At 47.0% G+C, this 22,205-nt stretch overlaps 1 protein-coding gene across 1 annotated transcript in view; it reads right to left on the minus strand.

Moving 5' to 3' along the window:
* The window catches only part of EMP2 (epithelial membrane protein 2), a 43,651-nt gene that overhangs the window by 6,834 nt on the left and 14,612 nt on the right, over window positions 1-22,205 (minus strand). Inside the window, exons 2-3 of the mRNA XM_018040779.1 lie at window positions 4,802-4,933; window positions 1,183-1,273 (exon numbers count right to left, since the gene is read on the minus strand). Of these exons, the coding sequence (XP_017896268.1) occupies window positions 1,183-1,273; window positions 4,802-4,879 (169 nt within the window). The 5' untranslated portion in view covers window positions 4,880-4,933. The remainder of the gene's footprint in view (window positions 1-1,182; window positions 1,274-4,801; window positions 4,934-22,205) is intronic.

A 22,205-nucleotide genomic window follows, 5' to 3' on the forward strand; every position in this document is an offset into this window, starting at 1 on the left:
ATGTGAAGGACTGAGCCCAGCGCCTCTCAGTAAACCTTCAGTAAATGATGCCTCCTTTCAGTAGTTTTGCTTTTATTATGAATATTGCCATTGTTGCTGATGGAAGAGTAAGACTTTACGCCCCAGTGAGCAAGGTCCCTTTCTCCCTAAGTAGGACTCTAAGAAAAAAACAAACACAAAAGCATGATATTTGTTAAGTCTGAATATCAGGTAAACAACAATTTATTTTAGTGTTAAGTGTGTTCCATGTAATATTTGGCACCTAAATTACACTCAATTTTTCATTGTTTATCTGAGATATCAAATTCACTGGCTGTCCAGTGTTTTATCAGCCAAAGTATCGCTTTTGTCAGTTCTGCAACAGAAAACCGAACCATTCACTCCACAGGGGAGAAGAGGGCTTGACATGTTTTTAGATGCGATTTTCTGTATTTACAAAACCCTTTATTTTTCTGAGGCTTCCCTGGTGGCTCAGTTGTTAAAGACTCCGCTTGCAAGGCAGGAGACCCAGGTTTGGTCCCTGGGCTGGGAAGACCCTCTGGAGAAGGGAATGGCTACCTGCTCCAGAATCCTTGCCTGGAGAATCCCATGAACAGAGAAGCCTGGTGGGCTACAGTCCATGCGGCTGCAAAGGGTTGGACACGACTGAGCGGCCTTCACTTCACTTCATCTTTCTACTGCAGCTCGTGTGCCGAAGCAGCACGGCAGAGGCACTGCTGTCACCCGCACTGACAGCTGAGGTTATTGAGAGTCCGAGCAGCGCTCAGGTGACCGGCCCCAGGGAAGGTCACACAGCTCTTAAAGGAGCCAGCTCTTGGGTTTTTGCCCATGAGGCTGCTGAGATGCGAGGAAGTGACACAAATGTCTCTGAGCTATTTAGAGGAGTGGAGAGAAGATTCTAGATAAGGGCTGCAGCTGAGAAGGGGTGAGGGAGGGAAGCTCTGCTAGGTCAAGAGAGAAGGGTGGGGCCCAGTGTCGCTGGGGTTGGTGCCCTCTAGCCTCCGGCTCCCCCCGCTTCCTGTCCTCAGCTTATGCTGACCCTGCTCCCCCTGCCCTGGGCAGCAGCCAGGCCCCTCTGCACAGGCTGAGACGGAAGGAGGGGTGAGGGGTCAGACCATAGGGAAGCCCTTCTCCCGAGGGGTCTTTTTTCACTCAGTGCTCTCCCATCAGCTTCACACTCACCTTGAACAGCATCATTGAGTTCCGTACAGTTAGTATTGTTGACACACACTCTCCAGATGTCTGCAAAAAACTCCTCTCCTACCCACCAGGCCTGGAACACGACAGAGAAACACAGGGAAAGGGTGTTCATTATGAAAACAAAGGCCTCCAGGGCTTTCCTGGTGGCTCAGTGGTAAAAAAAAAATCCACTTGAAATGCAGGAAACACGGGTCTGATCCCTGGGTCAGGGAGATCCCCTGGAGAAGGAAATGTCCACTCTAGTATTCTTGCCTGGGAAGCCCCATGGACAGAGGGACCTGGCAGGCTACAGTCCGTGGGGTCGCAAAGAGTCAGACACGACTGAAGTGACTGAATATGCACGCACGTGGCCAAAAAATAAATGTTAAAAATGTTTAAAAACTAAATTAAATTTTTAAATTAAGAAAAAAAAGAGGTTTGGGGTGGGAGTGTTTGTTTCTAACAGGCTCCCAGGTGATGCCCATGCTGCTGGGGTGCTGACAGGGAAGGTCCAGGCTCTCCCAGGACTTGGGTGAGGAGGCGAGGCTCAGCTGGTGATGATAAGAGCAGATGGCGGTGAATTCCCCCAGAACTGCCGGGGCGAAGCTGGAGGGGCAGACAGAAAGATAATATCTTGGGGGGGAGCCTGTTACGAATGAAATGATCAAACAAGAGTCTCCCGCCTTCTGTGCAAGGCTTCTGTGTCTCTCTGTGTTCCTGCTGCTCTTTGCGCCCAGGTGACCTTTCTTCTGGGCTTCCCAGGTGGCACTAGTGGTAAAGAATGCCAATGCAGGAGACATAAGGGATGTGGGTTCGATCCCTGGGTTGGGAAGATCCCCTGGAGGAGGGCATGGCAACCCACTCCTGTATTCTTGCCTGGAGAATCCCCATGAACAGAGGAGCCTGGCGGGCTATAATCCATGGGGTCGCAGAGTCAGACAGGACTGAAGCAACTTAGCACACATCCATGCCCTCCCTTCTGCTTTCCATCCACCCAAAGACTGGAATCTCCCCAAACCACCATCCATCCATCCAGACCACAGCTGGTCACTAAGCTCTCACTACGGGCCCCAGTGACACTGCCAAGTGCAATTCCTAACACATAATAAAGACCAAGTGACTCATCGACTGGTGAAAACGCCCACCTGTCTTCCCAGGAAGGCCCACGGTAACAGAAACACCCACAGGATGGGCTGGTGCTATGGCTGATGGCTTTTCTGCCCCTAACATTAGTGTATCCCTTTCACTCTGTCTGGGACCTTTGCAGGATCCCAAGGGCTAGATGCAAGAAATAGAAAAAGACTGTAAAAGGACGTTCAAAACCATTCGGTTCACACAGAGTGGGCTCTTTGGATAACGGCAGGTTCCCAAGGCTTTAACAACGTGGCCCCTGCCCTGGCCACTCATGACAGCTCTTCCAGAACCCTCAGGAAAGCCAACCCAAACCCATTCATTCGTCTCCCTTAGGGCATCTAGAACCAGGGGCCTCTGGAATGCTTCAAATCCCAGCTCCACCACTTCCTGTCCCGTAAATTCCAACAGACGCCCTAACTGCCCTAAGGCCCAGGTCTCTCATCATGAAATACCGCCAGGAGAGGAAGGATCTCATAGACTTGAGGTGACGATCACAGGAGATGATCAAAGGACAGAGGGTAGGAGCTCCAGAGTTAGCAGCCTCTAAGTGACAGGTCTTCTCCTGGTCCGTGTTGCTATTATTATTTTGATGATGAATTGACAGGAATCAATTATATGATTATATGCAGACTGACCTGGAGGCCACTTGTACAATGCCATTTCTGGCTTTCTGAGCAGAGTTTCTGACTCTAAATGTGTCCACAGTCTGAAGCCATCAGGACTGAAGCAAGGCCTTTGGATCAGGATGTGGGCCCTAGGGAACATCTGGTTAAAAGCTTCATTTTTCTGCCAGAGGGGATGTTAATCTATGCCAATATGTTATTTATCAAATGCACCCCTGCCATATGGATACTCAAAGAAAAAAATTAAATTTTTCATGGGTACATGGTCAGAGTGGGGAGTGTTCCACTCTGCTGGGAAGGGCATGCTCAGGTAGGCTTGCAACAAGAATCCTGTTGGTAAGGAGATGTCAGAGGCAAGAGGGGCAAAGGTTACCTGGGATGGGTCACCTGAGGGATCTAGGGCAATGGTCCTCAAGCAAGGACAATGTGCAATGTGCCTCCCAGGGACATTTGGCAATCTCTGAAGACATTTTGGGGTGTCACAGCTAGGGGCAGGAGTGCTGCTGGAGACCAAGGATGCTGCTAAACACCCTGCGATGTGCAAAGCACCCACAACAAAGAGTTGTTCAGTCGCTAAGTCATGCCTGACCCTTTCCAACCCCTTGGACTGCAGCACGCCAGGCTCCCCTGCCCTTCACTGTCTGCCAGAGCTTGCTCAAAATCATGTCCATTGGGTTGGTGATGTTGTCTAACCATCTTGTCCTCTACCTCCCCCTTCTTCTTTTGCCTTCAATCTTTCCCAGCAACAGGGTCTTTTCCAATGAGTCGGCTCTTTGTATCAGGTGGACAAAGTATTGAGGTTTCAGCTTCAGCATCAGCTCTTCCAGTGAATATTCAGGATTGATTTCATTTAGGATTCACTGGTTTGATCTTCTTGGTGTCCCAAAAGGACAACAGTGCTGAAGCTGAGAAAATGACCTGAGGAGAGCTGGATTTAAGCCACGTCTGCAAAGGAATTCCTACAGCTAAGGCATCTGTGGGGGACTCAGGGAACAGTGGACCAAGGTCCCTGCCCATCCAGACTTATATATGGGGTGCTTCAAACTCCCACACTTCAGCCAAGAGTCCTCAGGCCTGGGCTGAGGAGACAGGTGTGCCTTGGTAGGGTGTGAAGTGAAAGTCGCTCAGTCGTGGCTGACTTTTATAGTCCATGGAATTCTCCAGGCCAGAATACAGGAGTGGGTAGCCTTTCCCTTCTCCAGGGGATCTTCCCAACCCAGGGATCGAACCCAGGTCTCCCGCATTGCAGGCAGATTCTTTACCAGCTGAGCCACCGGGGAAGCCCTTGGTAGGGAGGATAACCCCAAATCATAATCACCTTGTGGGAGTTCTGTCTAGTCAAGGCTATGGTCTTTCCTGTGGTCATGTATGGATGTGAGAGTTGGACTGTGAAGAAAGCTAAGTGCCAAAGAATTGATGCTTGTGAACTGTGGTGTTGGAGAAGACTCTTGAGAGTCCCTTGGACTGCAAGGAGACCCAACCAGTCCATTCTAAAGGAGATCAGCCCTGGGATTTCTTTGGAAGGAATGATGCTAAAGTTGAAACTCCAGTACTTTGGCCACCTCATGCGAAGAGTTGACTCATTGAAAAAGACTCTGATGCTGTGAGGGTTTGGGGACAGGAGGAGAAGGGGACGACCGAGGATGAGATGGCTGGATGGCATCACTGACTCGATGGACGTGAATCTGAGTGAACTCCAGGAGTTGGTGATGGACAGGGAGGCCTGGTGTGCTGCGATTCATGGAGTCGCAAAGAGCTGGACACGACTGAGCGACTGAACTGAACTGAACTGTGGGAGTTCTCAACCCTGCTTCTGTTGACTCCAGGATCCAGTTCTGGGAAGGTCAGAAGGAAAGGGAACTTACATTGTCGATGGTGGCGACAAAGAGCAAGGCCGCGGACGTGATGTGGAAGATGATAATGAAGGCCAGAAGCACCAACATTTTCACGGGGCACCGAGAGGCACAGAGCAGTGTTTAAAGCCCAGAGGAGACGTGCTAAACAGGGTGAAAGAAATTCAAATTTGTCAGTGACAAAGCACTAGGAAAGTGCAAAATTAAACTTTCATGAGATTTTAGAAAAGCTTAAACAGCTCTTCCCTCTTTCCTTTGCCTGGAGACTTCACTGGACAAAGTCTGGCATGGGGAGCTGCTCTCTTTTGCACCCAGAGGCCAGACATTTCTCGTGGAGGAGGAGAAGTGAGGATCAATTACAATTCCTAATTCAGAAGAGCACTGCAGCCTTCAAAGCTGCACACCGCAGGCACCAGGGCAGGAAGGAGCGCTCTAAAATACTGTTTCGGATCCCCCACCCACCAAGCAATGCCATGGGGGCTTCACAGCACCCAAGTAAGCTCACCGTCTGAGTATCCATTATCACAGTCCCTGCTGCCTTGCCGCGTAACAAAGCGAAAGGGATCAACTAAGGAAATATTTCTTAATGATCTGACTACAAAATTAATCCCAATGTAAGTTGGTGCAGTCCCTATGGGAAACAGTATGGAGGTTCCTTAAAAAGCTAGAGTTGCCATGTGATCCAGCAAGCCCATTCCTGGGCACACATCTCTGTATCGAAAAGAGCCAAAGAAGAAAGCAAAGAAAGCAAGCACTCAAAAGAATGCTGTGAATATCAAAGGACAAAAAGTAACACTTGGGAAAACTGATGAAGTCTTTGAATATTTCTAAAAAAACGACCATCATCTTGGTCAAACAACACGAAAATATCTAAAATGCCACATCAACTAATCCAGTTGAACGAGTGAATGCTACCAACCTCCAAATCAATACATGATTCCTTCTTCTCTCACTCCAATCATTTGTGACCACTCACCATCGCTAAAGTTTTGTAGAACATAAAATTAATTTTTAGTTTCACTTTAAAAAACACAGTCCAAATCAGACCTTGTTTTCACTATTTTACGATATTACAGCACCAGTTTTCAGTGGGTTGATTTAATTTTTTTAACCCTCTCTTTCTCTCCCTCCAAATACCCCATCCCCCACCACACACACATTGTGTTCTGAACCATTTGAGAGTAGGTTGCCTATGCCATCTCTTTGAAAGATAAACGCTTCATCTAAATTATTTCATCCGATTGATGATTGTCATTTATAAATTTAGTGCTACTTCTGTCTTGGGTATTACTTTGGAAAAGATATATGGCTTCATTACACACTCTAACGTATTGTCTATAGATTATAAGATAAAGTCAAGCATGTATCTGCTGATACTTTTTTTGAGTGGGCCTGTCTTTATACTTAGAAACATCTCTTAATAGTAGGCTTCCCTGGTGGCTCAGATGGTAAAGAATCTGCCTGCAATGCAGGAGACCTGTGTTTGATCACTGCATTGGGAAGATCTCCTGGAGAAGGAAATGGCAACCCACTCCAGTATTCTTGCCTGGGAAATCCCATGGACAGAGGAGCCTGGCAGGCTACAGTCGATAGGATCGCAAAGAATCGGACACGACTGAGCGACTCTCACTCACTCACTCTGTCTATGCCATACTTTATCTCTAAATATTTCGTATCTCTGAAATAACAAGACCATCACTGTACGTAATCACAGCATGATAATCCCCCCAATTTTACATTATATAGTACTTTTATCTCATCTACAGTCCATATTCAAATTTCTCCAATAACCTCAGCAGTGGCCTTAGCTATTTTTTGGTCCAGGCCAAATCCAAGACAACGTGTTGCATTTTGTTGTCAAATCTCTTTATGGTTCCTCAGCCTTTCTTGGCCTTCCTAGCACTGATATTAGAGTACTGACCATTTATTTTGTAGAAAGTCTCTCTTTTTTTTTTTTTCTAGAGGCATCGGTTCAGTTCAGTTCAGTCACTTAGTCGTGTCCAACTCTTTGCAACCTCATGAACTGCAGCATATCAGGTCTCCCTGTCCATCATCAACTCCTGGAGTCCACCCAAACCCCTGTCCATTGAGTCGGTGATGCCATCCAACCGTCTCATCCTCTGTCGTCCCCTTTGCCTCTTGCCCTCAATCTTTCCCAGCATCAGAGTCTTTACCAATGAGTCAGCTCTTCCCATCAGGTGGCCAAAGTATTGGAGTTTCAGTTTCAGCATCAGTCTTTCCAATGAACACTCAGGGCTGATCTCCTTTAGGATGACTGGTTGGATCTCCTTGCAGTCCAAGGGACTCTCAAGAGTCTTCTCCAACACCACAGTTCAAAAGCATAAATTCTTCTGTGCTCAGCTTTCTTTATAGTCTAGAGGCATAGAGTTTATTGAAACTTAAACAAGAATTTAAATATATTTCCTTTTAAAATTGATGTATAGTTGATTCACAACATTATTTGAATTTCAAGTATGCAACACAGTGATTTGATATTTTTAGAGATTATAGTCCATTTAAAGTTATTATAAAATACTGGCTGTATTCCCTGTGCTGTATAATATATCCTTGCAGCATATTTATTTACTATAATTAAATTTATTTATTTTTAACTGAAGGATAATTGCTCTATAATATTGTGTTGGTTTCTGCTAAACATCAACATGAATCAGCCATAGCATTTCATGGAAAATATTTCATGGCAAATAGATGGGGAAACAATGGAAATAGTGACAGAGTTGATTTTCTTGGGCTGCAAAATCACTGCAGATGGTGACTGCAGCCATGAAATTAAAATACGCTTACTCCTTGGAAGAAAAGCTACAACCAAACTAGACAGCATATTAAAAAGCAGAGACATTACTCTGCTGACAAAGGTCCATCTAGTCAAGGCTATGGTTTTTCCAGTGGTCATGTATGGATGTGAGAGTTGGACTATAAAGAAAGCTGAGCACCGAAGAACTGATGATTTTGACCTGTGGTGTTGGAGAAGACTCTTGAGAGTCCCTTGGACTGCAAGGAGATCCAACCAGTCCATCCTAAAGGAGATCAGTCCTGAAAATTCATTGGAAGAACTGATGCTGAAACTGAAACTCCAATACTTTGGCCACCTGATGTGAAGAACTGACTCATTGGGAAAGACCCAGATGCTGGGAAAGATTAAAGGCAGCAGGAGAAGGGGACGACAGAGGATGAGATGGTTGAATGGCATAACCGACTCGATGGACATGAGTCTGAGCAAGCTCCAGGAGTTGGTGATGGACAGGGAGGCCTGGCGTGCTGCAGTCCATGGGGTCGCAAAGAGTTGGATATGACTGAGCCACTGAACTGCCTGAACTGATACCGATGTCCTCTCCTTCTTGAACATCCTTGTCACCTCTCTCCCCATCCCACCCTTCTAGGTTGTTACAGAGCCCTGATTTGAGTTTCCTGAGTCACACAGCAAATTCCCATTGGCTATCTACTTTACATAGGGTAATATATATGTTTCCATGTTACTCTCTCCATACATTCCACCCTCTCCTTCCTCCCCTCCCCGCCCCCTGCCCCCATGTCCATAAGTCTGTTCTCTATGTCTGTGTCTCCTTACTCCCCTGCAAATAGGTTCATCAGTACATTAAAGTCTCCATTTTTAAAGGCTTCCTAATGATTAGATTCAGGGTGTGAATATTACACACTCATGTGACCTTGGTGTGTTCCACCAGGAGGCATAGGATGTCAGGCTGTCCATTACTGGTGATGCTAACTTTGATTAAGGGGTTCAGGGTTACCAGAGTTCTCCATTGGGCACTTTTCCTTTGTAATTAAAAAGTAACTTCTGGGGAGGTATTTTTTAAACTGTGATAAAAGGCACATCATTTTTAAGTGTACTACTGATGACATTTAGTACATTCAGAAGGCTGTACATCCATCACCACTGTCTAGTTCCAGAACACTTCCTCTCCTTGAAATGAAACCTTGTACCCATTAAGGAGACACTCCCCATTCCTCCCTCCACTCAGCCCCCAGAAACCATTAATCTGCTTTCTGTCTACGGATTGGGCTGATTCTGGATATTTCATAAAAAATGAAATGACACAAGATTTGTCCTTTTGCGTCTGGCTTTTTTCATTTGGTAGTATTTTCTAGGTTCATCCCTGTTGTAGCACGTGTAGGGAGATATTTTGGGTTGACCTTAAGATCCAGTCTTTCATTAAAATGTCACCCCAATAGTTAGAGCATCCATTGGTATTTCTGAAGTAGAATCACTTAAAATGGGCTTTTTTTGGGAAAAATACCATATGATATCACTTATATGTGGAATCTAAAATACAATGCAAATGGACAGAGCCACGAAAAAGAAACAGACTCACGGACACAGAGAGCCACCTTGTGGTTGCCAAGGGGTGGGGAGGGAACAGTTGGGAGTTTGGGGTTGGCAGATGCAAACTATTGTACATAGAATGGATAGACAGCAAGGTCCTGCTGTAGAGCTCAGGGAGCTATACCCAATATCCCGTGATACTCCATGATGGGAAAGAAGATGAAATACATACACATATATAACTGAGTCACTTTGCTGGATAGCAGAAATTAACACATTGTAAATCAATTCGACTTCAATAACATTTTTTAAAAAAGAATAAGACAGCCTTTTTCTGACACTAACTCTCCCACTTAGAGAGCTGCATTGCACAAAACCCCCCACCCTTTCTCTGCTCACTCTCACGCACGGGATGCATTATTCCCTCATGAGACAGACCAAGGCTCGTGAGCTCACACCAGGGCCGGCCGCTCTCTGAGACCCAGGACTCAGGAACAGTGATCCAAGAGCCAAGTTCTCAGCCGCCATTCTGTGTACGCATCATCATTTGGAAGAACGCAGTTAACCAGCTCACAGATTCTTCCAATTCTTTCAAAAAAGGACAAATTCCTCTTTGTTCAGGCCTGCGTCATTCTTAGCTGCCATCCTATGCTGCCTTCAAACAGATGCATTTCTGGTCCTCACAAAAAAAAGGGGCATTACCACACTGAATGCCACGTTCCTTCAATATCAGCTGGAAGGCCAAAATGCCAGCATCACAAGCAGTGCCAGTAATTCCAGGGTGATAATAGCTTTACATATTGTTCAGCTCAGATGGCACAAATACATAAGGACGCATAACTAAACCTTTCTGGAACAGAAAAGAAAGACTTTAACTCTTTCCTAAAGTGTGGAATTCAAATGTTATAGGGCAAGACTTTGGATGGTGCATTGACATGGCATTACACAACAGTGAACCACATAGTAAGAAAGTCCCCATTCTAACCCTTCCAAGCTCATCAAGGAAAAAGACGCAGCTTGGTGCTAGCCTGTCTCTGTAGTGGTTCAGTCACTAAGTCGTATCTGACTCTTATAGTCCCATGGACTGTAGCCTGCCAGGTTCCTCTGTCCATGGGATTTTCCAGGCAAGAATACTGGAGTGGTTTGCCATTCCCTTCTCAGGGAATCATCCCAACCCAGGAATCAAACCTGGGTCTCCGGCACTGCAGGCAGATTCTTTACCAACTAAGCTACCGGTGTGTGTGTGGGGGGGGGGGGAGCCTATCTCTAACACTTAGCAATTTTCCTTTAAACACAAAGAAAAAGCAGACCTTTGGACTGGCCACAGTGCATAGCTAGAATTTAACAATGTTTTTAGATTTTATTATGTTTATTTTTAAAGTTCTTTCTTTTTATAAGAAGTAATGGCATTTACAGTAGTGATAGAAAGTCACCTTTTAAAACAACTTTATTGGAGTTTTAGTGAATCATTTAAGAAAAATTATGGGGGAGAATGGATATATATATATATATCTATGGCTGAGTCCCTTCGCTGTTCACCTAACATTGTCAATCACAACATTGTCAATCGGCTATATCCCAACACAAAATAAAAAAGTTTAAAAAAAATGTTTAAGAAAAATATTGTGTAAATAAAAGGGCACTTGGTCTTCAATGTTAGCAAAAATCCTGAAGATGGTTCTCAAATGCCTAGTGTCTGAGAAGCACTGCTTTAACACCTGGGAGTGATTTCAGTTGTAATTCTAGACATTTAGGAGTAAGCTCCTACAGAGAAGAGCAAGTTTTTACAAGAGGTTAAGTAAGGTCTTGAGCCCAGTTTAAGAGAAAAGTCTAAGGGCATACGAAGGTGGCTACTGATTGGCTTGAAGAGTTAAGAGTCCAGGGAAATTAGGGAGAAGAGAAGTAAATTCACCTACTTAGTCCTCCCGCGTGATGGTGTCTGGAACTCAGATCCCCAGTGAAAAACAGAACGGGGTAAACCAATGACAAACCTTCCAGACCTAAGGCATGGCTTGGTAACCTCACCAGACCCTTTGGAGGCACTTATTCATTCCTAGAGAAAAACCCATGAACCGTGAAGAGATACTAAAAACCGACCCTCTGCTCTTGCATCTCTATACCAAAATAAGTCCCCCTTCACCACTAGCCCTGACTGAGTCTTCAAGTTCCTTTCCTTTAAGGAAACACTCTCCCAGTTTCCTGTGCATCCTTCCAGAAATACTTGTTAGATAGGAACACTTATTCCCCACTCCTCTGGTTTCCAGTGTGGAGGGAGCTGCACCAGGGCAACACCCTTGGCCTCAGGTCCCGCCCCCACTCACTCCTTTGATTCTGATTGGAGGGTGCATCAGTGTCCCCTTTCCTGGATTGGTAGAGCTCAGCTACTGACAGCCTCCCTCACAAGGCTTTTTCTTTGTCCTTCCCCACACTTCCTTCCTAGATAATAAGTGGGTATGTCTGTCTCCCAGGGCCCCAGTTTCCCTTGGCTTCGGGGTCCAGGGCTCGGGGAGGGGCGGGCAGGGTTGTGGAACTGAGAAGCCATCCTCCAACCTCGTTTTTCCTCACTTGATAATATCCCTAGAGATCTTTTTCCCACATATGAGTCCACCTCATTCTTGCAATGGTTGCCTGGGGTTTTGTTGGGCGGTGATGCCAACATCTACTCCACTAGTTCCCCAATAATGGCTATTTAGGGCATTTCCAGACTTTTTGCTACTCGAAACTACACCGCTGTGAATATCCTTGTACTTATTTCTTGGCGTGCTTGTGTTAGTGTTTCCGAGGGTCAGAATCTTAGAAGTAGGGGTGTTAGGTCAAAGGCAAGTACATTTATTTTACTTTTAATTTTCAATTCAATTCAAATTTAATTTAGTGCAAGCAATACTGGACACTGTGTCAGCCTTGATCTTCAGAGGGTCTTCAAGGAGTATAAAGTACGGGACCAACTGTTCCATAAGGGTCGTGTGGGTGGACAAGCCTTGACATCATGTGGGTTTTGGTTGTTTTTTTTTTTTTTTTTTTTTTTGAGTTAATAACATCCCTCAATTCCCCTGGAAGCATAATTCTGGCCTATACAGACCAGCCTCTGCCATATCCACGGCTCTCCCCAGTGGTGGTCTCTCCCTCCCATGTTTCACTCCTGCTCTGTGTCTCATGGGCCCTCTGGATATACTGAAGAACAGACAGCTCCATGGGCTAGATGTTGGATGAAGGTTGGCCCACCAAACCCGGGGTGGCATCAAATTCATCTTTGCCATTCACAGAAATTTATTTTCCTTTCCAAAATCATCATACTGAATGCTGATCCCTCTTGCCTCCCCTTGTCCTCGTGGGCTTCAGCGCTCGGCCAGCTGGGTCTGGTCTCGGTCCCTTGGAGCAGGGCTCCCAGGAGCACTGCGTCCCTTCCACCGTCAGCTGGCTCTCTCTCGCACTGTCCAGGTCTCAAGCCAAGCATCCTCTCCGCAGAATCCTGGCTCCTGATCACCCAGTAGCCCCTCCAGTATCTATCCCCTCGGTATCCATCCCATCCCCCTGGCTTATTTTCTTTCCTTTTTAAAAATTTTTAAATTATGAAAATATGATAACACATTTACAGGAGACCTGAAAATACAGAACAAAGTTACATATAGTTCCACTATATGTTTGTTCTAAGTAGATAAATTAAGATTTTTAGTTGGAGTTTCAATATCAAACTCTCAGAAATTAACTGAATGAATGTACAGAGAAGTTGAAGAATATTGTAGACCTGAAAAGCATTACGAACCAATTTGACATAATTAAGATTTATACAGTTTTCTTCGGAGGATCTTCACTGTCCAAAGTATCTTATTTGTTCACTCAATTGTTATCCATTGCCCCTCTGTTCCCTGCTGTGCTCGGTGCACAGAAAGCTATTTGCTGTCATTTCTAGAAATGTAAAACTATATAAAAACCCTGGGAAAACTCAAAGCCGTGGGTCCAGAGGCAGGAACTGTGGCCAGAAAGGGCTGTAACACAATGAGATCCCACCCAGGCAGAGGCAGGAGCAGAACCAGGGAGTGTCCTGGCCCAGACTCCAACTGCCCTTCTGGCCTCAGTGGGAGACCCCTCAGAAGGCACCCAGCAGTCTCTCAATGGTCAACAACTATTTCCCCAAAGCCTCTGCCATTTCCAAGCACAAATTTCACCAAGTGGTCCGAAAGATGTTGTTTCTCCTTTTGTGATTCCTTCAGGCATTGAGCAGGACAGTCTAGGGGCTACCTGGGTCAGGGCGTGTACCTGTCTGAAAGTGAAAATGAAGTTGCTCAGTCATGTCCGACTCCTCGTGACCCCATGGACTGTAGCCTACCAGGCTTCTCCATCCATGAGATTTTCCAGGCAAGAGTACCAGAGTGGGTTGCCGTTTTCCAGGGGATCTTCCTGACCCAGGGATCGAACCATGGTCTCTCTTGCATTGCAGGCAGACGCTTTACCCTTTGAGCCAGTCTGAATGTTAAGGCAGACGTACAGTTGGGAGACTGTACTAGTTGAGTTTCTCAAGTTCCTGTCTAGAAATCAAAGTCCCACGATTTGCCGAACTTCTCTTTTAAAAGATTATAGAACCCAAGGCATATAATGAAAACCACAGTCTCTGCCCCTGCCCCAGTCCTGATCCCCGGAAGCAATCATGTCTAACCTTTTCAGCTGTTTCTTTCCCATAGTTCCGTATGTCCAAACAATATTCATACACTTCTCTTTCCTGATTCATCTATTACAAACGATACAGACTTCCTGAGTTTTTTCATCATCATCACCCTCCTACTCGACCATCCCGATACAGTCTTGTGTGAGCAGGCTAAGTCGCTTCAGTGTGTCCAGCTCTTTGCTACACCATGGACTGTAGCCCTCCAGGCTCTTCTGTCCATAGGAATTTTCCAGGCAAGAGTACTGGAGTGGGTTGCCATGCCCTCCTCCAGGGGATCTTCCCGACCCAGGGATCAAACCTGCGTTTCTTATGTCTCCTACATTGGCAGGTGGGTTCTCTACCACCGGCGCCCCTTGGGAAGGCAATCTTTTCATACATCAGTAGTTCTCATTTATGCTATGACCATGTAAACGTCATACACTGCAGAGCCAACTGAAGTACTATGCACCTTTTTCTTCTTTTCCCGAGCATTACTAATCGTCTTTTCCCTGCTCCCTCTGTGGCTCCATCTATGTCCCCCATTTCTTCAGTTCTTGTAAACTTCTCATCATTCCAAGACTTCTACTGCAGAACCCCAGACACAAAGTAATGCAGGGTTTTAGTTAAGGGCCTGTGATTCGACTCCTCCTTTGCAGGATACTATCTCCAGCAGTCCCTCTCTCCCAACTCTGTCCTCCTCTGCCCTCTGTCAGGTGCAGCCTCAGCAGCTTCCACTGTCACAGGACAGAGACCAGCAAATCTTCTCCTGTGTCCAGGGCACAGGATGCCATCATCAAGATGTGTAGGAGATAAAGCCCCCTGGGGAGGGGGTGGTGCCCAGAGGGGCAACCCACGCGAAATGAGACTCCTCATGATTAAAGGTCAAGTTGCAGTTTACAATGTGTATCTTGCATTGGATCTCTGGGTCAACCCTCTGAAGCTGGCAGAGCAAGGTGTCATTATCCCCATTTTACAGATGAAAGACTGAGGCTCACAAAGGCATCACACAATTCACCAAAGTTCACAGACTCTAACCCCTCTTTTTCCAACTCCAAATCTGGGACGTTCACCCTGCCACCCACTTTCCTGTCTCCCACGCTTAGAGCTTAATGAAAGTAAGGCAACAGGCCATAGGCAGCGTCAAGTCATCTGTTTTAAAACATTCGTTTATTTGGCTGTGTTGGATCTTTGTTGTGGCACATGGGCTTCTCTCTAGCTGTGGCGTGAGGGCTGAGCAGTTGCGGTGCACAGGCTTAGTTGCCCCATAGCACGTGGGGTCTTAGTTCCCTGGCCAAGAATTGAACCCACATCCCCTGCGTTGGATGGCAGATTCTTAACCACTGGCACCAGGGAAGTCCCCCAGGTCATCTTTGTATCCTTCCCTTTGGCTGGATTTCCCGCAACCTCTGTATGAGGCAGGAGGGATTTTGGAAGGCAGTGTCTCTCTGCCCTGGCCATTAGCTAAAGTAGAGATGTGACTGTGTTAATCAAGAGAGGGCTTGATTAAAAACCATGCTTAAGTTGTCATTTGTACTAAAAATAGAGTTTCTTGCACTCTTAATCCTATTACTTCTTCAGCCCAGCTGAAGCGTGTGTTGTCTTTATTGATCTGCTCTGAGATTGGTGTGGACTTTGGATAGAGCTTTTCCTTGAAGGGAATTTATTCAGACACAAGAGAATGGAGTCCGTTCTGTTTTCTAAATTTACCACAGTGTGCCTCCTTTCCACCCAGAAGCTCAGGCGGGATGTCTCACCTGGATCCCCCACCTTGATTTAGGTGCCGTGTAGGAATCATGGCAAACTAAGTTCAGACTGAAGGCCTAACTACTCCCCATTCTACAAAACAGCCATAAAAATAATCGCATGAAATAATAGAGAACACAAGATACTAGAACTTCAGATGTTTTTAAGGAAAAAGAATCAGGAGCTGGAATAGCAGGAGGAGCAAATGTGCTTCTTTGAGCAGGAGCGAGCGTCCTCTGGGCATCACCCTGGAGGGAGGGGGGCAGAGGGGAGGGGCGCCAGGAGCGGGAGTGGGCCCTGGGGGTTCTGCCCAGCATGCAGTGTGCATGGGTCAGCGAATTTCAACTTCCAGAGGCTGATGGTTTAAAAAGAAAAAAGGCTGATGGTTTGGGATAAAGGACGGTACTCCCAGAAATGTCCCTCCAGACCTCAGATAGCAACCAGGATACACCAATAACTGGCATCTCCTCAATGCTTCCTAGGCAGAGGTGCCCTCCTGTTACACCTTGGACCTGGCTTTGCTTGAAATGTGTTTGGGTCTGTGTGTGTGTCTTCTGTCTCTATGTGTGTGTGTGTGTCTGTGTCTCTGTATCTGTGTCTCTGTGCGTGTATGTGTCTGTATTTGTGTCTGTGTGCATGTGTGTCTGTATGTCTCTGTGTATAGGTGTCTGTGTGTGTGTCTGTGTATTTGTCTGTGTCTGTATGTGCATCTGTGTCTATGTGTGTGTGTCTGTGTGTGTGTTTCTGTATATGTATCTGTGTGTGTCTGTACGTGTCTGTGTATTTGTGTCTGTGTGTCTCTGTCTCTGTGTCTGCATCTCTGTGTGTCTTTGTGTGTGTGTGTCTGTGTATTCGGGTCTGTCTCTGTATGTGTGTCTGTGTATTTGTGTCTGTGCCTGTGTGTGTGTCCGTGTGTTTGTGTCCTCTGTGTGTCTCTGTGTCTGTGTATTTGTGTCTGTCTCTGTGTGTGTCTGTGTATTTGTCTCTGTGTGTGTGTTTATGTGCCTCCGTGTGTCTCTGTGTCTGCATCTCTCTGTGTGTGCTGCACGTCTAGCACTGGGTGTGGAGAAGGTCCTGCTGCTGACTCCCTGGCCCCCCCCATCCCCCCCAGAAGCACCATCTTATTTGTTGTTTATGGTGGGACATCACCAGCAGGGTCTTTCAGGTGAAGAGAGGCCAAGGGAGCTTCCCCAGGGCGATGTGAGTGTCCCCTCCCCTCCTCTCCTTCACAAAAACGCAAGCCCCCTCAGCACGGCCCTGGCTGCTGCAGCTAAAGGAAGCTGCTTTGGCTTCGGTCATGACGTGCAGGGGAGCCAGAGGGTGGCGGCTTCCCCCCGGGTGAGAACACACTGTGAGATGACCACTTGTCCACTTGATTCCAACCCCGCCCTCAGGGGTTCTTCCTACCATTTACGCCATGGCCCATTCTCAGCTGAGCTGCAGCCTTTTCCCAGAATTGTAAGCAAAAGGACAGTCCTGAGGTCTAGAACTTTGCAAAACAGACCCGCAGTGTTTGGTGTCTGAGGTCCCCCAGCCCAGCAGGTCTCCGCCCACAGCTCCCACCCAGCAGGCCAGGGAAGGCCACGCAGCCAGGGGCACCCCCAGGCCCACTCTGAAGCTGGCGGTTCCCCCCCAGGCTGGCTGGAAGCACCCGCAGCCCAGCTACCCTGGCACTCAGAGGGAATGGCGGCTTTGGCCTGTTTTCAGGAAGGCAGAGGTCAGCTCAGCCTCCTGCCCTCGTATCTGGACACCAGCCAGCCTGGAATCACCAGGCGTCCGAGATGACCTGGGGATGGCGGAAGCCCTTTGTGCCCGGGCGGCCCCGCTTTGTGCTCACTGTGGTTGGGGTTTCTGGGCACAAAGCCAACGCTTGGCTCTGTCCAAATATGGCAACAGGCCGAGGACATTGGGATTTGGCAGTGCTCCAGGGCAGAAGCCACTGAGGATGGTTCTATCTGTGCAGGCCTGAGCCTTTCAATCCACTGGAATAATGATAACCACGGCATTGACAATAATGATAGCCGATATTTATTGCCTGGAATGCGACAGGCACTGTTCTAAGCTCATTCTGTGCATTACCTTGGCATTCTTCACAAAACCAGCTATGATATAGGTGTTATAGTTAGGCAAAGAAACTAAGGCTCAGAGAGGTTAAGCGCCTTCTAGAAGGTTACAAAGCTAGCAGAGGCTGGGGCTGGGATCTGAAGACAGACAATCTGGCATCAGAGAAACCCTAAGTCTTGCCCACCCTAAATCTGAATTTCTTTTCCCTTTTGGGATCCAGGTAGCCTGATCAAGAGATGGGTCCAAAGTCCTGGGTCCACACGTGGCTTTGGAGGCTGGTCATCACTATCTGCCCTCACTCTGGGACACGCTTTGTGACACACACTGGGGACATGGGAAGCAGAGCACAAAGTCACTCATGAGTCCTCCAGGCTGAAAGCACTTCTCTTCACTGCACACGGGATAAATACCTGTCAGTGAAGTGACAGCTCCGTCAAAAGGATGGGCAAGGACTAGGATCCACTTTGCAGGCGAGAAGTCAAGTTGAGGGCTTCGTCCCCATCATCCGTTAGCAGGTGGCAGAGTCAGGGCTCTGACTTCAGATCACTAGCCTGTCACCCATTTTTTGGAGGGGGTGTCTTCTTTTCTGATCAGGGATTGAACCCCAGGTCCCTGGCAGTGAAGTATGGAGTCCTAACCCCTGGACTGCCAGGGAATTCCCCCATTGTTTATTTTTTAATTTATGTAGTTTTAATTGAGGGATAATTGCTTTACAATATTGTGTTGGTTTCTGCTATATATCAACATGAATCAGCAGTAGGCGCTCTATTGTTTTTAAAAGGAGCAGTTAATCAGGCAACCAGCATTCACGGAGTGTCCACCAATTCCCAGGTCCTGGTGACACAGGGGTGAGAAAGGCAGGCTCCACAGCTCCTGGGAGCTGCCTGGTACATAAAGAACGGGACATATAAACAAATAAGCACGAGGTGATGACCTGCGTGCTATGAGAATGCAGAGGAAGGGGTGACTAGCCCCGTGTTAGGGTGGGGGCAGCATCTGAGGCTTCATGGAAGAAGTGACAACTGGGCTGGGTCTCAGAGGCTAGGCGGCTTGCCAGGCAGAGCCATGGGGACAGGGTGTTACAGGCAAAGGGAACAGGATGCTCTGAGGCGCAGAAGTATCACCAGAGTGAGCCTGAGAAGAGCTGGGCAGGGCCCCGGGGCTGAGCCAGAACACCACGCTGGGTGAGAAGCTCGACGGGGCTTGGAAGTTTGAGTGTTACCCTAGAGGCAGTGGGGAGATGGGGTAGGCTTTGAAGTAGGAAAGGAATAAGACTTATCTCTAGAGGAAAAACATTCCACGATCAGAAGGATGGGTGAGGAGGAGGAGAATTGGGGAAGCTGCTGGAGAAGCTCCAGTGAGAAAAGGACAGGGTCCTTGCCTACACTGCTGTATGTAAGATGGATAACCAGCAAGGACCTACTGTTTGTTGTTGTTTAATCCCTAAGTCGTGTCTGACTCTTTGCAACCCGTGGACTTTAGCCTAACCAGGCTCCTCTATCCATGGGATTTCCCAGGCGAAAATACTGGAGTGGGTTGCTATTTCCTTTTCCAGGGGATCTTCCCGACCCAGAGATCAAAGTTGGGTCTCCTGCATTGCAGGCAGACTCTTTACTGTCTGAGCCACCAGGGAAGTCCTGCAGGGAACTCTGCTCAATGTTATGTGGCAGCCTAGATGGGAAGGGAGCTTGGGGGAGAATGGATACACGTATACGCATGGCTGAGTCCCTTCGTTGTTCACCTAAATCTATCTTAACATTGTACCCCAATACAAAATTAAACGTTTTTAAAAATTAATTTATTAAAAAGGAAAGGGAGAGGGTCCAGATAAAGATAAAAACGTGATGGGTGGTGGATCAGGCAAAGGATTCTGGGGGCTCAGAGTAGATGCTGGCTCTGCTAATGTCCTTGGCTCAGAGCAGGAGGAGCAGTTTGAAGGATGAGGGGAACAGGTCATTGGTGGTAGAAATGTCCAGTTACCAGCCGTGGAGATGCTCCTGGGACAGTTGAAATATGGGTAGCACCATCACCCACAGGAAAATGGGAGCTGGGAAAAGAAATCCCTGCGTTGTGAACTGGATGGGAGACACAGCCACTAGTAACTGTGAAATAGCACCAGGGAGGAAGGGCTGGGAGAGGGGAGGGGACGGGGAAACCGAGAGCCAAGGGTGGGGGCCGAAAGCCAAGAGAGTAGGAAAAAGGCATCAGGATGGAAAGTCAGCTCGCTGGCAAACTTGTAACCATTTTAGCGACGTGAACTAAAGCCCTTCTTTATTTTCCTCCTCGTTGTCATCTGGGGGTTAACTATCTCCCCGTCACCATGTCAGCGACCCAGCAGATTCTGCACATCAGTGTTCTCAGCACTTAGAACAGTGCTTCAATTATAGATGGTGCTCAATAAATGTGCTGAAGGAAGGAAGGAAGAAGGCAGAAAAGGAGGGGAGAGAGGAGCCAGATTTCAAGGGGCTGTGCTAAGAAGTCAAAAATGTTAACAAACATTGTAAATCAACTACACTTCAACAGAAAAAAACATACTGAAAAATAAGTAAATAAAGAAGTGGAGCCAGACTTTTCCTTCCCGTTTGGCCATACAAGAAGAAAGAAGTATTTATCAAGGCTCTGGAGTCCTTTCCCAAAGAGAAAACTCCAGGCCCAGATGGCTTCACTGGTGAATTCTGTCAAACATTTAAGGAAGAATAATAACTGGTGGTATTATTATAATACCTGGTGGACTTACCTGGTGGCCCAGTGGTAAAGAATCTGCCTGCCAACGCAGGAGATACAGGTTCGATCCCTGGGTCGGGAAGATCTCTTGAAGAAGGAAATAGCAACCCACTCCAGTATTCTTGCCTGAGAAATCCCATGGACAGAGGACCCTGGAGGGCTACAGTCCATGGGATTGCAAAGAGTCAGGCACGACTTAGCGACTAAATGTCAACAACATCAATACCAACTCTACACACACATTCCAAAAAAATCTAAGAGGAGGGAATGGCTCCTAATTCATCCTATGAGGCCTGCAGAGATCATCCTGATCCTCAAACCAGGCAACACATTCCACAACAGGAAAAATACAGACCAATATTTGTCATGTTCATATGTGCAAAAGGTTTTAACAAAATGTTATTAGCAAATCGAATCCTCTTATTAAGAAGTGGAATCTCTATTTCCCCACCCACTGAACCTGGGTGATTTCTTTTATCCACAGAAGGCAGCAAAAGGGCCAGTTCTGAGCCCAGGACTCAAGAGACCTCATGTACATCCTGTCTCGGCTACCACAGGAGCGAGCCCAGCCTGGCCTGATGGATGGTAGGAGACTGCATGGAACAGAGATGAGCTTTTCTCCAGCAAGGCGCTCCCAAGACCAGCCAGCTCCTAGCTGACCCCCCAGCTGGCCACAGAGATGGAGACAGCCCCGCAGAGCCAACCCAGTACTGCCCACCTGCAGAATCGTGAACTAAATAAATGTTTTCTCTTTTAAGACATTATGACCTCCGAGATATTACAGGCTCAGTTCCAGACCACCTCAATAAAGCAAATACCGCAATAAAGTGAGTCAATTTGTTTCCCAGTGCACATAAAAGTGATATGGGACTTCCCTGGTGGTCCGCAGGTTAAGAATCTGCCTGCCAAGGCAGGGGACAGAGGTTTGATCCCTGGTCAGTGAACTAACATCCCACATGTTTCAGGGCAACTAAGCCCGTACACCACGACCACTGAGCATGTACTCAGGAGCCCGTGTTCCGAAATAAGAGCAGTCACTGCGATGGGAAGCCCATGTGCACCGCAGTTAGAGAGCAGTCCCTGCTTGCCACAGCTAAAGAAAGCCTGTGAAAGCCTGTGGGCAGCAACAAAGACCCAGCACAGCCAAAATAAATACATATTAAAAAACAAAGTGTTTGAGAAAGCTATGTTTACACTACACTGTAGTTTATTAAGTGTGCAACAGCATGATGCCTAAAAGAAAAACGATGCAGATGCCTTAACTTTAAAACAGTCTACTACAAAAGTTGTTGACCATCATCTGAAGTGAAGTCGCTCAGTCGTGTGCACCTCCTTGCAATCCCATGGACTGTAGGCTACCAGGCTCCTCCGTCCATGGAATTTTCCAGGCAGGAGTACTGGAGTGGGTTGCCATTTCCTTCTCCAGGGGATCTTCCTGACCCAGGGATCGAACCCGGGTCTCCCACATTGCAGGCAGACGTTCTACTGCCTGAATCACCAGGGAAGCACCCGTCATCTGAGACTAGCAAATCGTGGTCGTAACATCAAAGATCACAGACCACATAACAAATAGAGTAACAGTGAAAAAGTTTGAAATATTGAGAGAATTATCAAAATGTGATACACGCAAAGTAGGCAAACCCTGTTGGGAAAATGGTGTTGACAGACTTGCTCAATGTGGGGTGGCCACAAACCTTTAATTTGTACAAAATCACAGAATCTGCAAAGTGCAATCAAGCGAAGGGCAATGAATTGGCATGTGCCTGTGCATTTCAGGATGGTTTGTTACACAGCAAAAGCTAACTGATACAAGAGAAACACTATGTTCTTAGATTCAGGGTTCCTCAAAGACAGAAACCACGCCTTACTTATTCCCAGTGCCCAAAGTTACTCAGCAAACACTTGGTGAGTGTCTGCTAATTTGCACAGCTTTGGCAGAA

Source organism: Capra hircus, chromosome 25 (genome assembly GCF_001704415.2).
Source record: "Capra hircus breed San Clemente chromosome 25, ASM170441v1, whole genome shotgun sequence".
Classification (NCBI taxonomy): Eukaryota; Metazoa; Chordata; class Mammalia; order Artiodactyla; family Bovidae; genus Capra; species Capra hircus.